The sequence below is a fragment of the Festucalex cinctus genome, chromosome 8, assembly GCF_051991245.1.
Source record: "Festucalex cinctus isolate MCC-2025b chromosome 8, RoL_Fcin_1.0, whole genome shotgun sequence".
Lineage (NCBI taxonomy): Eukaryota > Metazoa > Chordata > Actinopteri > Syngnathiformes > Syngnathidae > Festucalex > Festucalex cinctus.
This window is the reverse complement of record NC_135418.1, coordinates 21,697,454-21,725,403: the sequence shown is the minus strand read 5'-3', so window position 1 is coordinate 21,725,403 and position 27,950 is coordinate 21,697,454. Positions and strand designations below refer to the sequence as shown.

The 27,950-nt window shown below is 39.9% G+C and overlaps 2 protein-coding genes across 4 annotated transcripts in view; both read right to left on the bottom strand.

Annotated features, from left to right (window-relative positions):
• The window catches only part of atp2b2 (ATPase plasma membrane Ca2+ transporting 2), a 90,558-nt gene extending 82,795 nt beyond the window's left edge, over window positions 1–7,763 (bottom strand). For 2 of the 3 annotated variants that reach the window (XM_077528473.1, XM_077528472.1), the window contains exons 1-2: window positions 7,617–7,733; window positions 6,659–6,816 (exon numbers count right to left, since the gene is read on the bottom strand). The gene's annotated coding sequence lies outside the window, so the exon portion shown is untranslated. Of the gene's footprint in view, window positions 1–6,658; window positions 6,817–7,616 lie in introns of all 3 variants that reach the window. The other variant, XM_077528475.1, reaches the window with a different exon arrangement.
• A 2,566-nt stretch (window positions 7,764–10,329) lies between these two features.
• iars1 (isoleucyl-tRNA synthetase 1) overlaps window positions 10,330–27,950 on the bottom strand; it is a 37,633-nt gene continuing 20,012 nt past the window's right edge. The window contains exons 19-34 of the mRNA XM_077530013.1: window positions 27,753–27,897; window positions 27,149–27,269; window positions 26,947–27,038; window positions 25,688–25,765; window positions 25,095–25,216; window positions 24,780–24,882; window positions 24,588–24,671; window positions 20,785–20,959; window positions 16,715–16,827; window positions 15,922–16,017; window positions 14,106–14,282; window positions 13,006–13,126; window positions 12,559–12,684; window positions 12,333–12,479; window positions 10,972–11,124; window positions 10,330–10,892 (exon numbers count right to left, since the gene is read on the bottom strand). Coding sequence (XP_077386139.1) covers window positions 10,810–10,892; window positions 10,972–11,124; window positions 12,333–12,479; window positions 12,559–12,684; window positions 13,006–13,126; window positions 14,106–14,282; window positions 15,922–16,017; window positions 16,715–16,827; window positions 20,785–20,959; window positions 24,588–24,671; window positions 24,780–24,882; window positions 25,095–25,216; window positions 25,688–25,765; window positions 26,947–27,038; window positions 27,149–27,269; window positions 27,753–27,897 — 1,936 coding nt within the window. The 3' untranslated portion in view covers window positions 10,330–10,809. The remainder of the gene's footprint in view (window positions 10,893–10,971; window positions 11,125–12,332; window positions 12,480–12,558; window positions 12,685–13,005; window positions 13,127–14,105; window positions 14,283–15,921; window positions 16,018–16,714; window positions 16,828–20,784; window positions 20,960–24,587; window positions 24,672–24,779; window positions 24,883–25,094; window positions 25,217–25,687; window positions 25,766–26,946; window positions 27,039–27,148; window positions 27,270–27,752; window positions 27,898–27,950) is intronic.

Sequence of the window (27,950 nt, the reverse complement as noted above, 5' to 3'; positions counted from 1 at the left end):
TAGCAGTAGCATGCTCAAACACAAGTTATCACACTGCAGCATCCAAAGCGCACAAAAAGAATCCCACTGGTTTAAATCACAAATAATAAAGCCACAGAACGGCAATAAATTCCCACAAAACCAAAACTCAACTTCCAAGATGACTTCAGCAGAGTACAAATCATCTTTTGGACTTGTTGTCTAGAATATACTGAAATATATTGAGCAATTTAATAAATAGCGCTTCCACCACTGCAATACCAAACTCACAACCCTGCACAAGTGCACAGTCCAATCAGTGTAAATTACGAAATGGCAGCAATGAATAATGATATGCATTATTCCCCAAGGCGTCTTAAAATGTGATTACTGCCATGTCAGCACCTGTAGCACATATTGACGGATAGCAACGATCAACTATAGCCTCTTTCTTCGAACGGAAGCAAACTTAAAGCTGAAAATAAAAGGTAGGTAAGTAATCATCGGGGCATACAGTAGTGTGAACAAGTTTGTTTTTTTTTAAGGAAATTTCAGTGACAATTTCAATGTGCATATGACAGCAAAGCCAATAAGATTTTACACTGCCCCTTAACAGTTTGTTTTACCTGGCAGCTCATGGCCGACTGACAGTTTGATCAATTTTAATGAGCAATTTAATGACTTTGTGTTAATATGTATGTACCGTATTTGGATATCACACTCATGTGTCCCCTCCAGCTTCACAGTAAGAGCGAACAGCAGTCATAGTAGCACGCCATCAGTCAGCACAATTTCCCCCCGAAAACGCAGCCGCACGTTCTGCCCGTAAAATGTCATCTCCATTATTCGTGGTGCAAACTATGTAACATTTATACACAAAAGTCGCTGCCATGTTTGTTGCACTACCCCCCGAGGGGCAAGAGGTATCAAGTTGGTTCAAGACAGATGTGTTTGGGAATTCACCGCGGGTCAAAATCACAACTACAAAGTCGTGTAAAGGTGTAGTCAAAAGGTTCATACCGACATTTCACCAAACAGTCACCAAACCACCAAGTCACGGGGTCATTAGTTGCTACATCAATATTGTGGGTGGTGATCAGGTGCAGTGAAATTAATACATTCTCTGAAATGTGTGTTATTAGAACACCTGGAAAAGAAATTGCATGAAAAAAAATTAATGTCTCCTTTGATATTCAAATGAAATATTTCGTGCTTACATTTTTGTATGATTTCAATCAAATGTGAAAAAGTTGAGGCTGTGCATCCTTCCAATGTCTCGTTGCACTGCTCTTGTTCTCAACACATTCCACTGCTGAAAGATTTTCCTGCTCTTGAAAAAAAAAAGTTCCTGTTGCTATGCAACTGATCTGCCTGGTACCGAGAAATGTTAGCTCACACAGGCTACATAGAGCGCTACACACACTTGCGCACACTAAGCGGCACAGAATGTAGGCTAATTCTGTACTTGTTCAAAGAGATTGGACTATTAAAAGTTCAACAACAAAATGTGCAAAACCTAAGCCCATGTCATTACAGCTCGTTTCACAGTGTTGCACAAAAGCGCCTCAGCAGTTCAATGTGTTACTGCTCCATCAAGACTAGACTTCTATCCACCCAATTTGCATTCATTTTGTTCAATGTCAAAAGCTGTGATGTCAAAACTAAGCAGAAGACAGAAAGGCAAGTCCTAATCCTGAGTGACACTTTCTGGGAAATCATTAGAGAGGAGACCTGGTCGGTCGTCTTCAGTAATAACATTTAAATCGCACCGTCATCATCCATTTTTATTCAAATAAGACACATTTAAGAAGGGACATTGACGGATTAAAGACAGACGCAGTAGCGGGTGACCACAATGGTTCAATTGGACAACCTTTTGGTGGGTTACAGCCATTTCTAACCTTACATTACTTTCACGTTTAGCCCTTCTGAGTGTAGCCACAGTTGACTCTACAGGTACTAAGTGTGACCCTAAATATTGTACAAAACTTCTTTCGTGGTTATGTTATTTTTTTATTTTTTTTATTTTTTAACGCTAATAAAGTGCACTATTGCAGGCCTAATCAATTATTCGGTCGATATCAGCGCTTAAATTCTGCAAAAATTGACAGATTCTTTTGCTTTTATTTGTTTTTATTTTGTTTTTTTGTTTGTTTGTTTTTTTTACACATTAACACATTGTCTGTAAATTATATTTTATTGTATTTTAAGCTTTAATGGACCAAAAAAGGGGTTACTTTATTCATTGTATGTTTTTAGAACTGTTTTAATTCGCCGATTAAGCACTATCGGCATTGGCCTTATCATGATACAACTGTTTTCCTTGATGTTACTCATTTGACACATTTGCAGAAAATAAAATGCTATAATGATAAATAAATTCAAGTTTGATAAAATAAAATGCAAATGCCTCTAGCCTGATTCAAAGCTACAAACGAAAGTTAGAGCATGTGGGGGGCGAGACTAGTGCTGCCCCATTTGCTTCTTGTTTGCTCCATCCCTTCTGATGTGAACATTTGCATATACCAACAAGCAGCTGAGAGGGAAAAAAAAACAACAACTTGCTTGCTCACTAGCTTGCTACTGCAGGGCTTTAGTGCATGCATCTCCCTCCCTCTCTCGCTCTCTCTTATATTCTCTCTCATTCACGGTCACACCAAGGGCATCGGTTCCCTCGGAACAGCACAGCTCATCACTGGAGAAGATAGAGGAAGAGGAGGAGGAGGATGAAATAGCGATTTCTCACGGCGATGATCACACATGAAAGGCAGACAGGAGGCTCGTGTTAAAAAAAAAAAAAAAAAGCCTCAGCAGGAACAAACAGCACACACGAAGGGAATTAAGAAAAGGAAGGACAATGAGAAAGGGGAGATGCTTTAAAGAGGAGTAACGGAGATGTTAATGTGCCTGCTGGTGATAATGAGGATGATGATAGCGATGATTGGGATGATGATGATGAAGAGGAGAAGGAGGAGGACGCACTGCAGCAAAGTGAGGGAGGTGACAAGGTGGGGTGAATATGTGAGCGAGTGGATTCAGGGTGAAGATAGCGCCAGGATGCCGATGAAGCCAAGACGCGATGAGGACAAGCACACCGCAACTTATCTAGAATTGGAGAAGGCTCACGTTGACCTGAGTGTGGGTCCCAACAAGTGTTGGTGGGCTTGGTGGGATTCCAAGCACTCATTAGGATCGCTTCAAGCGCAAAGGTGCCAACAAGCCCACTTATAACGAAAAATGGATCCAATATTCTTACTTTAACTCATTCACTGCCATTGACGGAAAAAAAGACATCAAATGATGCATTTTTTGCTGTCTGGCAATGAATGTGTTAATCGACACTTTGTCAGAAAGCTATTCCTTTAACTCAACAATGGCTTTATTATAACTGTTGACTTACCTGCCACGCATACTATCTAAAGATATACCACCTACGATACCTGCACTCTACCTACATGCCTAGCTACCCACATAAACAAACTACACACCGCCCATCCACAAAATACATCCATCATCTATGTACCAACCTTTAAAATAGAATAATTGAACATGCTGTGCGTACATTAGTAAACATCAAAAGAAAATAACCAATTGCATTTCTCTCAATAAAATCAGAAAGTAGTACAAACAGAAATAACGTCCGAGTGGAAACAAACTACGCTAGCCATGCTATTTAGCTAGTGATCTGTTGCCAGTGACTACAGTAAACACTTTTTTTCTTCTATTGTTTGAAAACAGTCAGTTTACGTCTCAACTTCCAAGACTGGTGTTGCAAATTACACATTTCTAATCCAAACTAACAAATGAGATTTCTCCTTCATCGCGGGCCAGATGCTCAAGCAGCGTGTCTACAAAGAGTTCCTGCATGCTCCGGTACATTTCCGCTACAACATGACTGACAAGAGGCTAATTAAAATCACAACTAATATTTGCCTTGAATCAACTTGAAAGTTTCACCCAAAGGCCCGATGCTTGAAAAGAAGTCGACTCCAAGCCGCTGCTCGTAAACAAACAAATCTTTGATGTTTTGCTTGAGGATTTAGCCATCCCTTTCTTCTTTACTCAACTGTCTTCTTTACTCAACAGTTCACAGTGAAGGACATCATCATGTGACCATGAAAAATGGAAGTCACCTTGAGGCTGTGTTAATATGCATAAATTACCCAAAGGCCAAATGATAGACTTGATTCCAGGGTCACAACACCAATGTAATGTATATGTAATATCAAACAGATAAATTCCACTGAATATATTCAGGGCTCTATTTTTGTGCTCAGTGCAAGTCTAATTTTGCGCATGGGTTGGAGTTTTCTTTGTTTTGGTATTTTGCTTGACTAGCATAGCTATAACAGGGATGTTTTGCGGCACTGTGAGATGGAACGCAGCCGACTTCATGGCCAATTGAAGCGGATCCCCTCATTCCAATTAAAAATCAGTATTTTACAAACAGATGATGCAGCCGGCCACAAATCTGTTGTGGGCACCCATGATCGTATGTACATGTGTACCCCCCCCAAAAAAAAAAAAGGTTTGGCTTACCATGTGTTGCTAGGTTCACCTGAATTTGTTCAAACAGGTTACTTTGGTGACAGTTTGGCCCCTCGGGCTTGTTGCCAAAGTCAAGAATTCAGTGACTCTTTGAATGTATGTTGCAATAAATCTCAGGTTATGCACTAGGATATCACATTAAAGAACATGCAATTACTATCCGTGTGTGTGCCTAATGATGTGGCCGGTGTCCACAAGCCTATTCATAAATGTACCAGTCTTCCATTTATTAAATCTGCCATCATTAGCAGCACCTAATTAACAAAGACTGAACCTGCTCGACCTGCATGTAAAACACTATTTTGGGATCATTCTGCAGGTCAGCCAGCATAGAGATAGTCCACCTAGAGCGGGCGCCTTGTCAAGAGCAGCATTCGTTTTGGCTCTTCGGTGTGCTCGGGCTAACGGGCCCACTGCGCGGTGCAGCGAGTGCATGGGGGTCGTTGATTGTATCTTTAATGGCCGCTGTGTGGACGCAGCATTAGCATGGTCAAGTTATTTGCTCTCAGGGGCTATTTCCACTGACTGAACAAGCATTTTTCCGTTCACTCCTTCAAACACGCACTAAGAAAATGGCAAGTCCCTTATACATTACTAATAAGAGTGAGTGCTGATTTCACTTTAGACTATTTATTGGTTAACAACACCTACAAGCATCTACAGCAAGAAGACACGCACTTTTAACAAGAAATACGTGGACATTCCAAATCTTAACCCTCACTTTTTTTTTTACATTAATACAAAACTTCATGTCAGGAGGTACAAAAAAAACTCCATGGGACCCATGTCATAAAACAAACTGAAGTCGACCATTTTGATATGACTGTTTTTACTGGACGTACTTCTTCTGGCAAGGAACTACAGCAAACTACATATTGCAACCAAGTGATCACAACATCTCCAAATTGCTTTCTGTGTTGCAAGCAAGTGAAAAAAAACACTATGTAGCTTTTGTATTATTATCTGACTGGTGAGATGGAGAGACCATATGGATAGATGGATAGATGGATAGCATGATGCAAAATGAAGACCACCACAGTTGAAGAAGAAAAGTGGGGGTGAGCTATACGGAGTAAGAGATGGATCGAGCTAATATTGAGCTGATGTGAAGGATGATTTACTGCACATGACTACCACTGCATGTACGAAAAGCCTGCCACAAGTCCCTCCACATCGCTCTTCAGCAACCACCAACTACCCTAATACTGGAAATGAAGCAAAAAAAAATTATATATTCAAAACATATTAAAAGGTGCTCACAACATGAACTAAAATCATGAAACAAATCCCTACAGAAGGTTTCCTGGAAATGGGTTAAGTAGGATTTGCTTATGCTGCATTCAAGACAGCTGAGAACTTTGGAAATATCAGATGAACGTTAGCACGAGTTAGCATGATCCATTTTAGCATTAGCCAGCAGGAGACAAGATGCAAAGATTTTTGACGCATTTCCAAACGTTTGTTTCTGTTCAAATCAGGCAAAAGACGCAATGAGCTAATGCCAACTCTGTAGAGGCACTTGAATGCAACTCGTGACTTTTGACTTTTCGCTTCTCTCTCGGGAGATATTGCACGTTATCGCAGGGTCTTGTCTTTCCACGTTCCCACCAGCCACTCACTCTTTCTACAAAAAAACAAGTATCCATCTATTTTCTTGCTTGTCCTCATTACAACCGTGGGTGAACTGGAGCCTATGCCAGCTGACTCTGGGGCTAGCTGCGGCGTACTCCCTGGACTGATCAGCAGCCAAACGCAGTGAAATAAACAGATAAAAATAAAACCTCTGGCTTCTTTTAAATTTTCCATCTGACACACTTTGTGTGCTGGGACGACTAGGATATGCAAATATATACTCAAGTAATGTGATTGTTTTCCTATCCATACAGTCAAGTTGTGACTCACAGGTGTTGAATACTGCTGCCTATTAGTGCTGATGCTAAAAAAAACTAAAAAAAAAAAAAAAAAAAAACACTTAAGATTAAAGTTTATACACTAATCTTAGTTTGAGAAAGTTAATAGGGTCAAGCTTCAACCATTTGACTTGGGGGGTGGGGGACCCATAACCTCACCCTTGCCCCCACCACCACCACCATCATCAATGATGGTGTGCACGTTTAATAACACCGTCACTGCATAATTATGCGGTACTCACATAGGGGAAACGGCGGGTCCTGTTCTGGGTGCCCGGCGGTTTATCCTTCGGGCGCGTTAGTGCCAGTCGGCTCACCTGCGTGACTCCAAAGGCAATATGGAGCTTATAGCTTGGGCTTTTCCCTCTTGTACTCACCTCAGCGGAGGCATTATGAGAGGCTGAAAGAGAAACAACACTTGAGGAGGAGGAGGAGGAAGATGTGGAGGAGGGAGCGAGGGAAACAACTATAGTGGACATTTACATAACTGAGGTTTTCATTCAATAATATTGAGTAAGATATTTGAAGTAACAGATTGTCCATAACTGTCAATAAACAAGTTACTGTTCTGTAAAACTAAAACACTTGATAGTGAACACAAATCACTGCACTTTAAAAAAAAAAATATTTTTTTTTGCTAAAAGTAGACCCTATTTAAAACACAGTAGTAGAACGACATTTCACCACAAATCAAAATAATCCTCACAAATCACGTTACAACTAACCTATCTAAAGTCCAACGCTTATCATATGCGCAGCTTATTTTCACCGACTAACACCGCCATTTTGTGACGTAAGCTTGGAGTATTCATACACCTGTGGTACTCTTCCTAGACATTAAATCATAATGTTCCTCACAATAACACACTTCTTTCCTGAGTATGGCCTCCACTAGTCTACCCTATTCGCGTAGCTAATCAACTTTACATCTGTAGTTCTCACAACTATGACGTTACCCTTGCGCTTAAAAATGGGCACAAGTACTTTCCAAAAATCGTCTTATGTTAGTATCTAAAATGGTGGTAAACTAAAATAAATAAATAAAATTCTGTATTTGTGACCACTTATCACATTCTAACAAATGTACAATATGTCACAAAGGGCGGAATCATCAATAAACTTTGCCAGAACTTGATTATTTAGCGACATAGCTTAGCCAACTACTGTACCTGCTTTTGTGTTAAGTGTGAGCAACAGTACCTGGCATCGAGGACGTCAAGTGTCGGTCGACACATGGCAACTCACCCTGAAAAGACTTGAAATTGTATAAACATTTTGCAGCCAGATAAGTATCACCGACCAAAACACGCAAATAAATGTAACATGACAGCTGTAACATTATAAGACACAAACGACCAATTAGGGAATAAGAAGCTACAGCCGTCATCGGCTAATGCGCAAAATGGCTGTTTTGTGAAATTCCTGAAGGAGGAGGGGCTTAATTATAGTTTATCTAAGATTACATTTTAACCAGATGAAAATTAACAAATTACGACTAAGTAGTAGTTGTCATAAAAAACGCAGACATTTGTTTTTAACGGATAGCACAAATATTGAACAATGTGTAAATAGAAAATGACTCCTTAAAAAATTCACTACGGAAATAAACAGCTTACATTAGCCATTTACTCGTTTTGTGGATTGGATGATTGAAGTTTGTTTGAAGAACAAGAAGACGTATTAAAAATATAACAATTTCTTTTAACATTCAAGAAACTCGAACAGGCTGGCACCTCAACATCAAGCTGGCCCACAAGTGGTCGGTGTGGGAATTGCGGTTGAGATCAGCCACTTCCATCCTCTCCACAACCAAATTCTGGAGATGGTCTCTGGTAAAAACCCGCTCCGTGCGGTCGTGCATTGTCATCCTGGAGGATAAGGTTTGGTCTCAGACTGTAGTGTGACCACTGACCAGATGGCAAAGAAGACTTGGCAAAATTGTTCATTGTGGCTCTGCTGCTCATCCCACACCATTTGAAACAATTTGAAATAGTTTTAAGATTTGTGTGATTTTTATTAAATAAGAGTTGTCGTTCCGGTTTCATTTCTTTTCCTGTTAGGATGGCACATACACAGACGTGCGCCACAAACAGTGACACAGAAGAGATGGTGGTCTTCCCACGCCCTCCCGGTTGGACTAAGACATCTCCCACAGGCCAAGCTCGAAATAGATTGCACCCCCAAAACCCTTCACACACACTTGACCACGCACACACATGAAAAGTCATCAAATCCCACCCTTGCCTACTAAAATGCTTCAAACCTTTTAAAAGCCACCAAAAAAAGAAAAAAAAAACATGCAATTACACACCTAAGGTGGTACGTGTTCACTCGAGGACTTTAAGAGGAACTTAAAGATTGTTCAGATACATTTGTGAAGAATTAAGCTCTACTAATAATGTGAGTTACAAAAAAAAAAAAAAAAAAAAAAGGATCATCAAGTACATTAAAGCTACAGTAATGTGCTAATCGTAGTGAGCCACACACAAAAAGGAACTTGGGTGACCCCTCAGAAGGTCCCTACTGTGCCTCATACGTAGGAGGAATTTTAAGCTTTAGACTAGAATAACTCCCAACAATGCAGAATTATTTACAGTTTGGTAACACTACAAATCTTCCGCCTTGAATGAATGAGGCAAATAGCGCAGTAGTAAAGTTTGGATTGATTGTACATCAATTAAAACAATTCCACAAAGGCTCACAAAGTCACAAATGGCCCCAGTCCACATCAGCCAATGGAAATGAATGAAACAGAATCTGTGTTAATAGAATATATACTTAATATCTTGTTGAGGGACGAATGATTCTGAACTGGATGAGCTGGTACTTCCTTGACATGTTCATGTTAAATTGTTTTGCTTTCGAAGGGGTGGTGTTGAATTGCAGATCTCAACTACTACGATGAGTAATGATTATGATTGCCACACCTTTTTAACTAATTTGCTCCCAAAAACATATAAATATGTTCTATTTTAAATTATTAAGTGACCCAAAGACATACTTTTACATTTTTACATTTTTTTATGGTAGAGCATACAAAAGGCTTTGATGCAGCCACTCAAATGCAGAAAACGGGTGAAAAAAAAAAAAAAAAGGTAGTAATTACAAAAACGGCCAGCAGAGTATAATAGATCAACAACCAGGGCCATGATGAAAACAAGCTGTTTCCCCACAATTCGAAGCACATTTGTGAATAATGATGAAACTTAGCTAAATTCTAATGCTAATTGCAGCAAAACGGAAACATAGAAATGTACTTTTTTTCTGTTGAAAGAAGCGATACTAATTGTGTTTTAGTATGTTCCATGTTTTTTTTTTTTTTTTTTTATAGCAATAGAACACTTTTTACACGTCACATACACCAGAGTCAAATGTGACCTTTTCCACTTTTTAACAGGGCAACGGTGTCTCTGCTTTTATCAACAGCACCAATTTTCACTTGCGTAAAATCAAATGTGACCTTTGTTTAAATTTTAGAGCTATAACTCCGGAGGATTGTGGAATTCAGAGTTGCTTTTTGTTTGACAATTATGGTTGGAGAGAAATGTAGATGACCAGCGATAGTATTACTATTTGATGCTGCGATGAACGTCACAATATTGATATTTTCGTTTACGTCACGTTTAATCATTTCACTTAATAGTGCTTTGCATGCAAGTTGTTATTGTTACTGTGGGTGGGATCTTTTATTTATTTTTTATTGTCCTCCCTCATTACTGCTGAAAGCACCTTTAATCCCCTTTGTTGCCTTTAATGGCCGACCTTGCAATTAAAGAAAGTAAGGCGAACAAATGGGACAAAGTGTGTGAGTCGGGCAGACAAACTAAAGAGCAAATGAGGTTAACACTGCGGGACCAGACGTATTTCTCTTGAAAAGGTTGAAAGAGCAGCAAAAAAAAAAAAAAAAAAATCATTTTCCGTCACCATTGATTTATTCCATTTGACAGCATTTTTCCATAGGTCGACCCGAAAGCTCAGCCGCCCGAAAATTTCATTTCAACTTTCCAAATGAAGACTCACAAAGCAATAAAAGTTTTATCTCTTCAATTCTAAACGGCGTGTGGCCACAAAAAGGCAAATTGGTTCGCCCAATTAATTGCCACAGCCGTAATGACTCCCTGACCCGTGACATACCTTAAATGAGTTTCGAAGAGAAACACCTTGCAAGTTTTGAATGGGAACGAAACCTACAACCGCATAATTAACTGTTTTCAATGAGAGAGGCCTGTGCTACTTTTATGTTGGTGTGCTTCTGGGTCCTAAATGGTTGCATAAACCCAAAATGGAGTTCCACTCATGATCATATAGGAAGGAGGATTAAAAAAAAAAATAAAAATGCAATTGTCGGAAGCTGTACTGTAACAGTGAGGACAAGTCTTGAGGTGTTTGTGTTCTACGATTCCGCCGAGGTGGGAAGGACTCGCACAAACAGAGTTTTGCTGTCCAGAGAGTTGACTGCAGAATTGGCCGGAAGCTCTGAAGGAGATGAGACGACGGTCAGAACAATGACAAATCCAACTGAATGACTGACTGCTGGCATCACTCTTGAGCTTACTCTGGCTGAGGTCCTGGTCCAAGTAAAGTCTGAGCCGCCTGCCGCGGAGACCGAAGACTTTGGCGGTCTCCGACATCAGGCCGGAGTAGTCCAGCCCGTTCTGGCCCACTGGGTTGACCAGCAGCAGGGTTCCCACTTGTCCCGTTTTGCACTCTGCAGGAGGCGAGCAGGTAGGAAGACAAGTACGCAACATATTTGACTAATTATTCTGCAAATGAGGGTGGCCTCAGTGTAAAAAGGAATGCATGACTGACCATTAAAAGGCTATAAGCAAGGTTACAACCAATTACAAATTAAAGGCTGCATGCACCAAGACACCGATCCACCTCCATTTCAAAAAGCGCTAGCCTCAACTTACAAGCGACCCAACTTGTGAGTTTTTCTAGATATGAGCGGTAGCTCGGTTTAATTTTGGATTTGAGGGCTCAGCAAAAAGTTAAGTTCTGAGCACTAAATGAAAGGAAAACAAGGAACAGTTTGGCAGATAGTGAACATCAATATATATATTTGTAATTTTTGAGACTTTTGTTTTTCATACATTTTAGACTTCTACCTTTCTGTCAACTTCTGTTTGTTAGTTTGGTTGCTTTTTACATTTCTGGCAATTTTATGGACATATTATGGTAATTTTCTGTTTCTCCTTTCTTTTTTGGATATTATATGGCTTTTTTAATACATTTTTTCTGCCTTTTTTGCTATCATTTTTCTGACAATTTTTTTGTAAATTTTGTGGACATTTTAGGGAAATTTCAGGATTTCTTCTTTTGATTTTGGACATGTAATGGTTACATTTTCAATGTTTTCTACAGTTAAAAAATATATATATATATATTCAAAATCTGACTTTTTTTTTTTTTTTGGCAATTTCAAAGACATTTATGGTAATTTTCCTACTTTCCTCTTTTGTTTTTGGACATTTTATGGTTACCTTTTGAACATTTTCTTTTCTACACTTTTAATTCAATTCTCTGACATTTTTGGCAATTTCATTGACATTTTATGGTAATTTTCTGCTTTTCCTCTTCCTTTTTGGGCATTTTTAGGTAATTTAAAAGTTTTCCATCTATCTTTTGTCTCTTTTTCTGAAAACTTAACAATTTAGACATTTTTTGAACATTTAATTATTAATTTTTCAATCTGAATCATTGATTTAATTTATTTACCATAATATGTAAAAATAAAATAATTTCTACTATTTTGTACTTCTACTTCTTTTGTACTTGTATTTCTACTAAATGTTTTTGTTATATTGGCAGATAATTTTGCTTAAATCAACGACTTACTCCAGCTAATTACTTGACTTTTTTTGCCGTGTTTTTGATTCAAACTTTTATGCTTTGTGTGCATGTGCGTGTTCTCACCGGCGGGCTGTGCGTCGCAGAGCATCAGGTTCACGTAAGGACACACGAGGGCGCCGCCGGAGGAGGCGGGCCCGGGGGAAGCCGCGCCTGTCGTCACCGACAAGGTTTTACCGCTCAGAGCCCGCAGGTCCGCTTTACTAGGCAATTCTGCGGCGCAGACGAGCACGCCGTTAGACATCAAGAGTGCACAGAGGAGCACTTTTTTAACGTTTGGACTCGTGCTCACCTTTGCCGTCGTTAAAGAGTTTGAGCTTGGCGTCGTTGGTCCCGAAGATGCTGCCGCACACAATTTTCAGCGTGTCCACGTCTAAGCCGTTATCGCCTTTCGGGTTCTCCAGCAGCACCACCCCGTCTGCAAAATACGGTCATAAAGGGGTAACGGCCGATGAATATTTCACATTCCAACTTGTAAATCTTGCTAAATGCTTTACATAAAAGTTGTCAAAACACCAAGAGCCGTCTCTTTGGCGTTTCTGAAGAAGCTGCACACCCACGCATGTTATACAGTATACATGCAGCAGCTGCTGTTACCCTTCTAACCATTTGCCACCTCATGAACACAAAACATTTACTTCGGAAGAGTTTACAAAAACAACTTTGGGAAAAATGAGCCACATGCTACTTCACTTCATTTTGCATTATTGTACTTTTTCCTTTTTTTGTTTAGTTTCACCTTGTTCTCTGCCGTTGACTTTCACTCGGAGGTTGACGTAAGCGCACGCTGGTCCATTTAAAGCAGCCCGTGGCGCAGATGATCCCTTTACAATCGTTAGCTCCAAGTCGGAGCCCTTCAGCTGTGCCAAACATGGGGGAAAGAAAAAAAAATACTCTCAATATATTCTCTCATGTTTAAATGTTTTCGCTACTACAAGGGAAACTGCACAATTGACCTGAAAATGGATTTCCGACAGGAAATAATGTCAAGTGGATAATTCATTCCATTCACAATCCATCGCCTATCAAGTGTACAGGTTTTTAAAGTTTTAAGTAACTTAATAAAGAAAAAAAATCTAAACACTGTAATAAAATCAAAATACTGTAAAGTAAAAAGTATTCCCTCTAAAAAAAAACAACAAAAAAACTAACAGTCTCTTCTTCTTCTTTCATGACCAAAAAAAAATCAAAATCAAATAAAAAAAATTCCAATATGTTATTTATAATTTTTGAGGTTTCCAATAACAAACAAAAACAACAGGAAAAAGAAGGAAAACGAAACAAAAAGTTTACAGAATAAAAATAAATGAGTAAATAAAGCCCTTTCTCCACCAAAAAAACAAACAAAAACCTTATACAAGTACAAATAATAGATATTAAAACACAAAAATCAACAATCTGAAGTCATAACAAGCTGCGTCACCATATTCAAAAAAGGAGTCCAAGCCGGTTCAAAGTCTCCTAGTTTTCCTTGAGTTGAACATGTTTTGTTTTGTTTTGTTTTTTTTTCTGGTGTCCAGTATGACAGAAGTTCATTAATCCCGTGTTTTTCTTTAGATGGACCAACACTTAAATATGCATTTCTAAGCAGCAGTTTCTGCCAATAATACAAAATGTTTTGTTTTTATTATAATACAAAATGTTTTGACACCTGACGCAAGCATTTGCTTAGTCAATATAATTTGCGTATTTAAGATTTTATGCAACGTAAATTGTCCCGTTTTTGTTTTTTTTACATTTGAGCAATTTATGTATTCAGTGTCCTTATTTAAATAAAACATTAAACCACATTTGAATGTTCAACTTTGGGGGTTCCACTAAGGCTTTCCAAACTCGTACCTGCGTCTTCTCCTGGATGATGACGCCGGCGCCTTTGGGGACAGGATAAGGCAGAAGCGGCGCCTTCGTCGTCGCCAGGATGAAGTCCGTGTGAGCCTGGATCACCGAACCCAAGTACTCCCCGTCTGGCTGACATCGGTAGTACACCGTGATCTCATCCGATGGCACCAAATGGCCCTGAGAGAAAACGTTGGACACGAATATAAACACAAATCAGCTCCTCACAGGATATTCTCCTGCTTAATATTCTTGATTAAGGGGAGAAAAATGACATGGAGGATGAAGTTATTTTCTAATAAGAATATTAAATGTTACCTAAAGGACGGCAGAGAGGATGGGATTAACATCACAGGAGGATGACATGAAAGAGGGTGGGATTAGAAAGGGATGGAAGAAAAAGTGAGAACAAATGAAGGCACACAAAAAAATGGATGAAAGTGTTCCATGCATCAGTTCAGCGCTTGCAGCATCCGTGAACTTTGACACCTCAAGCATTAATTTCATCCTAATCGGGACCGCTGCATGCTATGTATACACTCACACTGTAATTGCAACATAACATGCTCAAGGGCAGAGAAATAAGTTAGCGAGATATAGTGGAGCGCTCAATCAATAGGAGGGAGGTTTATAGGCTCTTGTTGCCGAGTCAAGCTAGTGACCCTCTTCTGATGGGGCTGCCACTCTGATTGGGTGGGCGGATTGATAAAAACAGAAAACTCCAGTTAAGTGTGAATACTTCTAAACAATGGATTGGCCTACTGCTACAAAACAAAAACACCCACACGTACGCAAACACAGCAAAAGTACCAGCGAACATTGGCTAAATTAATTCCCATCCCTGAGGGTGGAAAAATTCCTCACAGATCTTGAGGAGGGGTGGGGGGCGTTTGAAATAAGAGTTGGAATGCAACCTGGCCGGGATCCAGCCAGCAGCGCCGCCGCTACTACCGCGCGCACCGATGGAAAAAACTTGTTTGTTTCTTGAGAAAACAAGAGGCTGCCGGCTAATCCGTCTTTACTCCCCGGTCGCACTTCAAAAGCTCCAACGCTCGAATCTGAAAGGGGCCAGAGCGTAATTAAACCGCCATTAATCCCGCCTTATGATGGAGAAATGTCTGACTGGGACGCTGCAATGGAAAGATTGCGCAAATTAGCATGAGAGCGTTCAACAAAAATGAAGAAAGAAGGCAAAGGAGGAGGGCCATCATGAGGGTAGAAACATTTATTTATTTTTTTAAATGGTGAATGCTGAATGGGAATTGGCGGGCTGAAACGGAAAAATTGGCTTAATTATAAAGCCAATTTGGTGTTAAATTATAATAAAATTCCCCCTTGTTGATTTTTTTTTGAAAATGCCATTACAAAAACCAGTGGCACACTGAAATTTAATAGGCATGTCTAGACCCACAATTTTTTATTTTATTTTAAGCGAGCAATGTTGTTTGGATGTGTTACGTAAACCGCCAAGCCAACTGTGCCAGGTTCCAAATTGTGAAAATATCACATAAATTATTTCCAAGTAACTTCTTCAAAAATGGCCAGCATATGACAGACATCCCTCATTTTGATTCTGAAAGTGGAGATGGGATTCAGCTGCTGTTCAGTGCAGGAGCTTATATTTCTGGCGCGGGTTACAGGGTCTCGACCACCCCAAAATCTTATAAAATCCTAAACCATTTGCTTTATAAAAAGCTGTTTGGTAGCGGTTTTGTGAGAAGAAAAATGTAATATAAAGAATATACACGTGCTTGAGTGACTGGTTTTGCTGTGAAACTTAAAAATAAAAAATAAAAAAAATCAAAGTGGGAACCCCCACCTTCTTGCGTAGCTTCTGAATGCGGTTGATGACCTCTCTGGCCACGCCCTCATCCACCATGGACTGGTCCGGGGTGACGTCCAACAGCACCAGCACCTACAGCGCAGCAAAGAGCACACATTGTTTCAGATGAGCCATAAGCAAGAAGACCGCATCGGATTATTATTATTTATTTATTTTTTCAATGATTTTTGAGGGGAGGTAATGTTTGAATGTCATTGTGTCTGTTTTATGTTGTAATGTTAGTTTATTGTTATTTATATTTAAAAAAAAAAAATTCACACCAGCAAAGAAGAAAAAATGAGCCGGACAATTAATTGGTCAGGCCATAACAAAAACGATACATTCCAAGCTGCATCAGTCAATCAGTCAATAGTTCTATAAATTAAACCCTTGTCACCTAGTTAAGCACTTTTGTTAAGAACAACTGAGGATATTCAACTAAACCATATTATACATCACAGTGACGTGCAGAGTGCAATCACAGTCATTTATCTCTCTCTCTCTTTTTTTTTTTTTTTAATACAAAGGAACTTGTTGAAATAACGCCCTTTTTTTTTTTTTTTTACTCACAATTGGGTGATTTAAGGGGAAATTCACTCAAATGAAAAAAAAAACATACAAATAAAAAGTGATTTCAAATTATATTTGCGGTCACTTATTTTTTACCGAAATTGCTAACATTTGGCAAGTACTGGATTTAAGCATCAATATTTTGTGTCATAACAGCTTACTAGAGACCCAAAAGCAGCGTTGCACCGTTTGAAGTGTTTATTCTATGCCAGCCGCTCACCTGCGCATCAGAGTAGGCTTCATACTGTGCAGCTGAGTCAGAGCTCTGATTGAACGTGTACATCAGCCTCAGATCCTCCTCGCGAAGCTCGTGTCCGTCCACCACGATGGAACCTGAAATGCCGCCGCCACCACAAACATGCAAACACGTCAGATGACTCACAAAACGTCATCTTGACCTCACCCTTCGCTAACAGGGTTTTTATTGTCTGTAAACTGTTGGGGGAGAAGTGAATCAAAGCATAATTGATCCACGTTCATTAAAGCAGCCAACAAAAGGCAACGGTTTCCCCTTAATGGGCTTGGGATTTTCCCATTCAATATCATGTTAATGTGCCGGAGAGCCAATTATGAAGCCAGCAATAGCACACAACTGTTGCGTGCTCTCAGCTGTTTGCATGAGATTACATTCTTTTCACTTGTCACAATATCCACTGGCTTATGAATAATTAACAGCAAGAAATATCAATATTGTGACTGAGTGAGTGTTTTTGCTTTTTACAGACGTACCGAGCAGTGAGACGCTTGCTCTTATTTGAGGAAATTCATTTTCCGGTTCGACAGTACCATCAATGTTTGTACATCTCTGGTGAAGAAAAAGCACAATTCCTCCATTCGATTTGCTGACATCACAAATGATGACTGCTTGAACGCCAACTTCTGTTTGACTTTCCAAGAATATTATGCTTGATTTAAGAGGCGCCGTTGTATTGCGAAAGATTGCGAGTTTGCAATATTACAAAGAGTATTCATGTGTGAAATGGAGGAGTCTGAATAAACGTAAAATGTTTTCCTTTAGGATTTCAACTAGTAAATAAGAAAGGAGCCATTTAATACTTGACGTACAAAGAAACAGTGTGGGGACAGAGTGAAAACACAATTTACTTTCCCTCCACCGTGACAGTGGAAATCAATGAGGTTAATCTTGAGACTTTTTTTTTTTTAAGAAACTTGCCACTAGTTTCTGAGTAGCACACCAAAGGATCCTCTAAAAGTTTCAACAAAGGCTTTTTGGAAGATAACACCCTAAAAGACAGATAGATCTCGGCTGCTTCTTTTTCTCTAAGTAACTCTAATAATGCAAAAGGGATCAGATACAAAGTTTTCAATCATCCAGAATGAAGACCTCTTCTATCCTTAGTTTATAAACGTCTTCACTTGTACGGAGAAATTCCTGAAAAGGACAAGCTTCCCGGCTGTCAAACAATGCGGCCAATCAGCTCTCCTCGGTTTTGAAGTTTGCCAGGGGCACCAATTACCCATCTCTGTTCTCGTGGAAAAAAACCGTGACCACGTCTTCCTCTTCACTCCTGGACGCCCCGAAGGGAGAGGAGGGGAGGAAGTCATTCCCGTTTCTTGTCTAAGCCTTCATCTCTACGCTTCGATTTGCTGCTTTTGCTCACAATTCACCTCCAAGGTAGCCCGTCAAAACGCCGGCATCAAAGTTAGAGAGAAGGAACAAAAGCAGAAGCAGCCAAGTGATCCTAGTTTAAAAGCTTTGGATAAAGCTATGTGGCCATCAGTGTAATCTTTCCAATGTAAAGGTAAGAAATGTCTGTTGTGAACTTAAAGGGAAAGTCAAGTCACAAATTTTCTCTACAAAAATGTTTGTTGCACCCCCATTAGTCTAAACTTGGCATTCTGATTAATATTGGGTTTGCAAAATTTGAATTAAGCACCAAAATCCACCCGTTTTTATCCATCTAAGGGGGCGGCCATTTTGACACTTGCTGTCGACTGAAAATGACATCACAGTTACTCAGGGCTCAGGTAATAACCAATCACAGCTCAGCTTGCAAATGTCATATGACCACACGCAGAAAACAGGAGAGCTGTGACTGGTCGTTACCTGAGCCATTTGGTACTATGCTGTCATTTTCAGCTGACAGCAAGTGACAAAATGGCCGCCACCTGAAATGGATAAACATAGTTGACTTTTGCTGTCTAATTCGTATCTGACAAATAAAATATTAATCAGAATGCTGTGTTTAGACTAGTGGGGCCGCATATACAATATGGTAAAGAAAATGTTTGACTTGCCCTTTAACCAAAATGCTAACGATGTGCCTAATTGCAATCCAAAGCTAAGCTAATGAAGCTAGCTATGCAGTCTTGGATCTAACATGATAAAAGGTATACCATGTGACCCATAGTTCACCTAACATGCAACAATTATTTTTTATCGACTGGTACTTTTCTATTGTGAAATCATTATTTTGGAATATTTTGGAATGCCCTTAACATGAGGGAAAGGCGAGCTACAGCCGCCTATGTATTTTTCAGCTGTTTATTGAACAGCCAGGAGGACAGATGAATCCAGTCATACAAATACATCTCACGCTAAGAGACGTTTGCTGCATCCCCCTGAAGGCTCATATTCATTCGATACACATATTAATATGCACAGTATTTTTCTACCGTTATGTTTTTCGATAAGTTGAAATGTGTTTCAGATGTGTTTGAGACATGAAACTACAAGAAAAAAGTTCATATGGTCTTTCTATATCACAGATTTTCACCTATTAAAGGTGGATCTGAAAGGAATCCCCCGTGAGAACACTAAATAAAGTGAAGTAAATAAAAATTGGGAGCTTCACAGGGCCATTTTTGCTCCTTAAAATTCTCTGTGACGATTGTCAGGCAATGCAGTGGTTCAATTTTGCTCTTTTCGTCTCCTCTGCATCACTCTGATATGGCTGATGTAACCTTCAAAGGCATATGCCACACCACTCCCGCCTGCTCCTGACTGAAAAGGAAGTGGTTCCTTCTTTGGGATCGTTTCGCCGCAATTAAGACGCAAGAGAGCAATGCAGTAACTAAGCGACCACTTATCGACACCAACAGGAATCCTGTAAGCCTGGTTAAAATATTCAGCGTCTTAAAATGGGTTTTTCCTCACTCAAACGCACCGTGATTAATTAACTGTCACTCGGAGCCACGCTTTTCTTCATCTGTCTCCCCTCGTTCCGTCCGCGCCGGACTAGACTTCAAACGTCCAAGTGATTGGCAATGCTAAATTCCCACAGTCCGGATGACCTCGGCGATATCTTTCCCATGAGACTTTGGGGCGCCTTCCTCCTGGCCTAATTGGAGAGACCAAATACCTTGTGCTGCTTTGATGCGGACGCAGCGAGTTCACTAGCATGCTTTATGTTGATATGGGCACGGCTTTCAAACTTTAGGATGGACACTGGTTCGTTATAAAGGATATTGTATTGTCATTTTGTCACATTCTGATCGTTTGTATGATTAAACATGATGCGTTTTTGGCAGTATGTAATTTTGTTGACCCATGATGCACTTTTGATAGTATTCCATACAACGCCTTGACTACCTTAGCACCTGGCCACATCGTTTGTCTGTTAAATGCACATTGGCTGCAACCAATTTCCATTTACCTCAGTGACTTATAACAACTACTAGACTAAGTGCAATTTCTGGAGAAATTGTGTGGGAATGCTGAAAGCTGAATGCTAAGATTTCGAATGCATGTGGAATGCTTATGAAGTAAATTGAGAGATAAATTATGAAATGATGACCTCCTGGTTACTGGGCAATGGACTTTACTAACTGTGCCACCGAGCAGTATCAGACACCTGGTAACGATAAGTTATATGTATGGAAGTGTGAGTGAAAAGTGATACTTAGAAAAAGTTCAATGTCTCTCCCATTTAAAATGAATGGGGAAAAGTTTATATTACCGGTAAATGTTAAATTGTGCAAATACTGTAAGTAATGTGGAATCAAACAATATATACCCCGGGAGACGTGAATTTTTTAATCTAGTTGAAATTTGAACAGTGTAAATTGGAAGTATCATGTGGGAGTTATGCGGCAAAAAAGTGTGGAGAATAAAAATCATAATAACATGTGGGAATGCTTCAGCATTCCCACAATTACACTTCTCAAACCGTAGCGGAGAAAATCGTTCAAATGAAGGCAGAAATTACAAGCACCAAGCCACAAGTGGTCCCATGTGACAGCTAAAAAGACATCTAAGTGACAAGAGATATGACGATATTATCGGCACAGTCCATTTGACCTTAACTCAAGTGAAATTAATGGCCGTACCTTTCTTCTGGAAGGCCTCGAGCTGCTCGCTGCTGAGCTCCTTGATGGCAGCCGTGATGGCTTTGAACGCCCCCTTCAGCCTCTTGCCCAGCACCATGTGGTCCGGCTCGGCCCGCAGACGGATGCCGTACTTGTCTTTGTCCGTCGAGATGGTCAGTTGGCGCACATTGAGCTCCTAGAATAGAGGAGAGACATAATGAGGAATTCCTAGTTGCGCAGAGGCCGTCTCGGTTGGCGCTGCTGTTTTGGTTGGCAACAGAGTTAAAAAATGCCACAAGACACATCAAAGTATTAGATGGAATAAGTCAAAGGATAACAGATTCTAAAAAGATATGCTAGTGACAATCATAGGACCAACATGACTGAAGTGGAAAATTGTGAAACAAATAGGCTTTAGGTGACACATATACAGTGTATTATTAAACATACCTTAAAATGCAACTTTAGGTGATAACAGTTAAAATATCAATAGTACAATAAAAAGAAAAAAAAGATCCATTCCCCAACATCACCCTAAGCATAACCCAATGGAAGACCAAAAGTGCCAAAATTAAAAATAAATAAATGACTAAATAAATAAATGACTAAAAGTGAAAGAAGAATGGATACAAAAAATATAATTAAAAAAATAAATTCCCCAAAAATAAATATAAATGGAAATAAAAAAACAAAACAAAATATAAATATATCCCTAAATAAATAAATAAAATAAATAAATAAAAAAACTATTAAAAAAAAAACAATACAAAAATAAATATATAAATAGAATTAAATATAAATCAATAAATAACATTTTGCTCTCACATTAATTTATTTCATTCTGCCAGGTGGAAATGTTTTTTTTTTTTTTTTTTTAAGAAATGTTATTCAAATGAGAGGGCGGTCCTAAGCGTGTCTTGGTTTGGACTCTGCCGTTGCAAACTGCCTGTCATTGGTTGAGTGAGCGGAGCGGCTCGACGAACAAGGAAGTCTCGCCAGTCTCGCCGGCTTGCATTAGAGAGCTCCAGCACCTTGACTTGATGTTTAGCAACTCAAGTCTTTGATTGTCAAATGAGATGTGGATTTTCCTGCCTACTATAGCTTATTTGGGCAGGATGACGTCATTCACCTGTGATGCAAATATCAAATCACAGCAAAACTAGTGGCTGACAGCCGCCCACTCATGAAAACTTGAACCCCGCGCGAAGAAGCTGAACTCAAGACCGAATAAATAAGCATTATGCAACACGGCAATTTCAAACTTAAGCGCTCTGGGAGTCAGTCTAAGAAACGAATCAAGAAGTCCACGCTGGGGAGTCATCCTGTCACAGAGCGAGTGCACCGTGAAATCAAGCAGGCATTGCGCTAGCCCATCTTTACGTCCCCCAGTGAGTCTGGCTGCCCTTCTCAGTCAATTCTATACGTTCTATCCCCCCTTGTCTAAAGAGGAAAATGTGTGACATATTCATATGCGATTAGGCAAATATTGGTCACGCTCCCTGGCGGCTCCGTTCAATTGTGCTGCAAAGTGGCTGAGGCAGACATTTGACGCAGATGACTTGCTGATGCGCTACTTTTGACTGAATGATGGAGCTACAGTTTGAGCGGGGTCTTTATATGTGGATGTCATTTAATACAATTGCCAGTATAGAGCTAGAAAGATGGGAGGGTCATGCGCCGCTGCAGTTCTTATTCCCATTCATTGTAAAGTACAGGACATTTATGGAAGACGTCTTCTCGGCTGCTTAAGCTTTCAGAGGTGAGAAAGGCGACGCTCTGGCGCGTGCTCTCTGCAGCAAAGAATCCGACAGAAGCAAGCAACCCTGACCGTGTCCCTTTTCCTCTTATCGACATGACAAGAGAATGTGGGAGCAGCAAAACATCATGTTGTTTTTGGATGCTTTCACACAGTTCATTTCACCGTTTAGTGATGGTGCAATATTATTCCCACAGATATGCCAAATAGGGATGCGCAAGTACCAATTGCATGTATCGGTATCAGGCCGATACCAGCCTCATTTTAAGGTATTGGTTACTAGTAGAGGAAGTTGATACCAGCCACTGATACTTAACTCATTCACTCCCAGCCATTTTCACAGAAGCAGTCCCGTTCGCTCCCGGCTGTTTTACTGGATTTTGACTGATTTTGCAAGGCCCACAGAATATTGTGTTCTATTGCTATAAATGCATGGAACCCATCAAAAGAAAGATTAAAGTCTCTTCTTTCATCAGGAAAAAAGTAAGTTTGTATCTGTTTCCGCTCTGCAGCAATTAGCATTAGAAGAGAGCTAAGTTTCATCAGTTTTCACAAATCTATTTAAAATTGTAATTAATTGAGCTTTTTTTCTACATGGCCCTGGTTGATCTCCTTTGCTCTGCTGCCACCTGCTGGCCATTTGTGTAATAACTACCATTTCTGCAACCGTTCTTTGCAGTTGAGAGGCTGCATCAAAGCCTTCTGTATGCTCTATTAGCATGGAAAAAAAAAACATAAATACGTCTTTGGGACACTTAGAACATTTAAAAAAAACGTATTTATACGTTATTGGGAGTAAATGAGTTAAAGGGGAAGTCAAGTCAGAAATCTCCTTTACAGTAATATGTTCTATGCCCAACCACTAGTCTAAACACGGCATTCTGATGAATACTGCGCTTATGGAATGTGAATTAAGCAGAAAAATCCACTTGTTTTCATCCATCGCAGGGGCGGGTATTTAGCTACTTGCTATCGATTGAAAGCGACGTTACAGTGCCTACGATTTCAGGTAACGACCGTCATTGGCTCAACCGTTTTCTGTTTGGTCATGTGACGTTTGAAAGTTGAGGAGTGCCTTACTGCCATCTTGGGGCATTTAAAACAATTATTTGCAGACTTTCGCCATTTGTTTTTTTAATAAAAACATCAAAGAATCCAATTGAAAAATTAAATTTAAAAGAACGACTAAATTAATCTTACTAAAGAAATATGAACGAGATTAAGTTTGAACATTATGCCATTGTCATTTTTGTTGTTACGAATGTCAGAAATCAGATTGTCTTTTTTCGGCTCCTTTTCATTCAACAATGAAGAATATTGTTTGACATATTGTCTTTTCATTTACAAATGAATTAAATAAATAATTGAAATAGAAAAAAATGGCAGGGCTCAGTAGGGAATTTAAAATTTAAAAAAAATAAAATAAATAAAATAATTCAGGGGTAGTGTCAAGTATTCGCAACTTTTGGCGTACCAATTTTGGACCTCACAATAATTTTGCTGCCATGCAGCCACAATAAACAACATAATCTCCTCAGCTTACCCAATAATTTTTGCCTTAGTTGTACCTAATATTTTGGGTGTACAGTTATGAATATATTGGCCACAGTGGTACCAAATATTGCGACAAAATTAATAACATTTTGGGTGCATCTATTCTTTTGGTAAATATGGACAAGATACTCGTTATCCGTATTGGGCCGATATCAGGTCTTATTTCAAGGTAACGGTACTTGTGACCTCTTGTGGCTGTTTTATGATATATGGGTCTTATATATAGGCATATATTGCCTGACTTGGGAATTTTATGTTCAAAAGCAATGGTGGTATCGGTACATGGTATTGGTATCGGTATCGGTGACTAATTCGTACTGGTATCGGTCTGAAAACAAGTGATATTGAAAATCCCTACCATTTGGCAGAGGGTGTTTAGTATATATTTTTTCCCACAACTGTTGCTAATATTTTGGGAATTGTGGGAGATGGCTCAGTGTGTCATTACTCACTGAATACTGCGATATCACTTAAATGTATTCGTACCATTTTCATGATGTGTGAATTGACTTACTTCCAGGATGTATTTCTGTAGCGACTGGATGTCTTTCAGAGCGTCTGGATCCTGGTGAATGACGACCACCTCCTTCAGTGGATACTGAGACACATGACAGCCATTGCAGTCAATCAAAAAGGTTTCATCGCGCAGTAGTCGCACACACGCACCGAGTGCTGGCGCTGCGCGGGACAAAAACGGATGATTTACCTTCACCGGCAGGGTCTTTCTGTCACGGATGACCCGCCCCAGCTCGATCACCGACTGCATCTGAGAGACGGCATTCTCGATGCGCTTGTCAATCAAATTCTCCCTGCGAAAAGACGAGTTTAGCACATCTGCGATTTAGCAAAGAGTCGACAAACGACCACTTGACTCAGACTATGTCTCAAATATAGTATAATGACTGGTATAGTATATTAATGAGAGAGCTAAGGGGACTGTCATGATATCCTTTGCAGTTTTATAAGCATTAATTGAGAATTTCAACTCATTTTTTTGGGTAATGAAGGGATTTTCCCCCACCTGACTTGGGGCAGCATGAGATAATGGATGCTGCCGGTGTCTTTCTCTTCCAGAGAGGCGAGGTCGAGGAGGTTACGCAGGTTTTGGTACATCATCTCAGTGATGAAGGGTGTGAAGGGAGCCTGGAGGCAAAGCAGGGGAAAAAGCAGAGCAATTGTATGAAAAATGACAGGAAGATTATTTGATGCTGCGCAACTGTGGTTCATTTACATTTCCCAACGCAGAGGTCCAAAAAGTCAAAAGGAGCTTTAGACATTTCTTTTTTTGGGAGGGAAAAAATAAAATAAAACCCAACATTTTATTCCAGAGATTTTATGAGCAAAAGTTCAAACAGAGTTGTGCCAGCAGTGTACTTCAAGCATGCTAATGAATTCATAAAGCTTCACAAATGATCTGTATTGATCTGAGTTAGGCTATCTGGCTCTGATCGCTCACGTGTAATTATTCATAGCCTTGAAAACACATCGCGCGAGCGCCTTTTCCATCCTCGTACGATTTGTCCGTCACACACATACACAAAAAAAACCTCAACAAAAGATATTTTTCTCTTACTCTTACCCAGTCACGCTTTCACACAAGCCGTTCTGACTCACCATCAGCCTGCACATGGAGAACAGAACACTGAAGAGGGTTTCCAGCGCCCACAGACAGTCCTCTGTACCACTCTCGCCCTACAAAGTTCACACACATGTCAATACAATGCCTCCCCCCCACGGAGCAGTGAATAGGAGAGAAGTGCCCAAACGCACAGCAGTCCAACTCCACCAATGCAGACAAAAATGCTCACTATTAAAAAAAAAAATGTCAACGAAAAATGAAGAAAAAATAAATCTCAGAATTGTTCATTCGGTAGTCTTACCGATTCAACGTCTTGTCATCATTGTCCATCATATGGCGTTTCTTTTGCAACTTCTATGTAGATATACTTGATAATTAAGAAAAAACAATCATCTATCCGATTATCCCTCTCAGCGTGGATGAACTCCTCCTAGGTGCTTTTCCTCACAGGGTTCTTCTGTGCACCGCAATGTTGTGGTTTGCGTGTGTGTCTGTGGGTACGATCATGGGGATATTGGGGGGGAGGGATGGCTTTTTCTTTGTTCAAAAACATTTAATAACGATTATTAAAATCACGATGTATGCCGCCATAAACGTTAAATGATGTCAACTACTTTTTTTTTTTAAATCAATGAGCAGTGCAATGTCTAAGCGCACCGCTGCCTGGTCAATGGGTTGTGGAATCAAAAACGCTCACTAACTATGGCCAGCAGATGGCAGCATTCCATTTTCAATGGGCTGCCGGTGTATGAAATTACAATGAAACATGACAAAATCTGAGGAAATAGAATGTTTTCAAGGATGATGTAAATGATCAAAGCCTTTGTTATATTAGTTGTTGTTTTTTTGTGGCAGTAAAAGAGTTAAGCAAGATACTTGAACCCCCAGTTGCTCCTGATGCTGCGTCATCAGTAGGTGAATGAGTCGTCGAATGTAAAGCGCTTTGAGGGCCTTGAAAGGTGGAAAAGCGCCATCCATTCAGGTTTATTTTTGCAATTGTTGGAAATTCAGGAAAAAAATAGGTGGATGGAAAAAGTCTGTCACATCTTAAACATAAATTCATTAAAATTACCCAAAATGTAAGGCACCAGGTAGTGTGTTCTTGACCACTTATACTACATGACTACTATAATCTGCTGCAACAGGTTGTGTCTTTTTACATTGCAAATTGTTATAATCATAGAAATTTCTCTAAATATTTATATGACCAACTGGTAGGATACACAATAATCGCTTGAGCAAGTAAAACTTGCGCAAAAGAATCAGGTTTTTAAGACTTCACCGATGGTCTCACCTTTAGCCGGCGTCTGTTGGTACGAACATACCAGTTGGTGAGCATGTCCACAAACTTGACCAGACGAGGCACCACAGTGTACAGACGGTACGCTGCATGACAGACGACGGTTAGCACTTTCACACTCAAAAGAGTACAAAGTAGCAAACAAGTTGTCAGCTACAAAGTACTCAAAGCCACTGGACACAGAATGTCTACTCACCGTCCATTTCTGCCTTAAAGAACTGGATGAGGGACTGCGTGAAGGACTGGATCCATTTGTCCATGATGTTGTCACTCTGCTTTGCTGTGTTCTCGTTATACAGGAACTCAATGTCGTCCTCCTGGGTGCAATCATGCACAAGCAATTGGCACACTCCAACATAACAGGAACCAAGCATCGGAAGCTATCACTCACGGGTCACAAAAATGGAATGTGATGTAATTATTTTGCATTTAAAAAGAAATGCTGATGGGCCAATACCTAATTGGCTCTTCAGAATAAAAAGCATGCAGATTACTAATGCATTTTTTTCCCTCAGAGGGAGGGTTTTTTAAAACTACAATATTAAATGTGCACCCAAATGCATCGTTTCCAGATAAACAACACCACAGGGACTAATTACTGCACCTTTTTACATGATTTCATTCTATTAATCAAAGGTAATTACCGTTCTGTACCAATGAGCAATGAATTTATTAGGCTGAGATTGTAATGCCATCAAACATGTCTGTGTTTTTAAAACCTGAGAGCAGAGGTTGTAAAGGATTTCTTGCGGGAGCGTTTGGACAAGTGACATTTTGTGATGTTCATTAAGCGCCCGTACCTTCTGTAACCTTTGCACATTCTGCACCAGGAAGCGATAGGCGTTGTACCACGGCAGGAAGACATCCTTCAACACGTCTCGAACGCCCTCCTCTTTGAAACGCAGGTTTTCCGCTCTCACCACAGGGGAGTTGATGAGGTACAGTCTGCAGAGAGATAGACAGTAAAAACCTTGGCAAGGAAGAGTTGGGGCCATTTG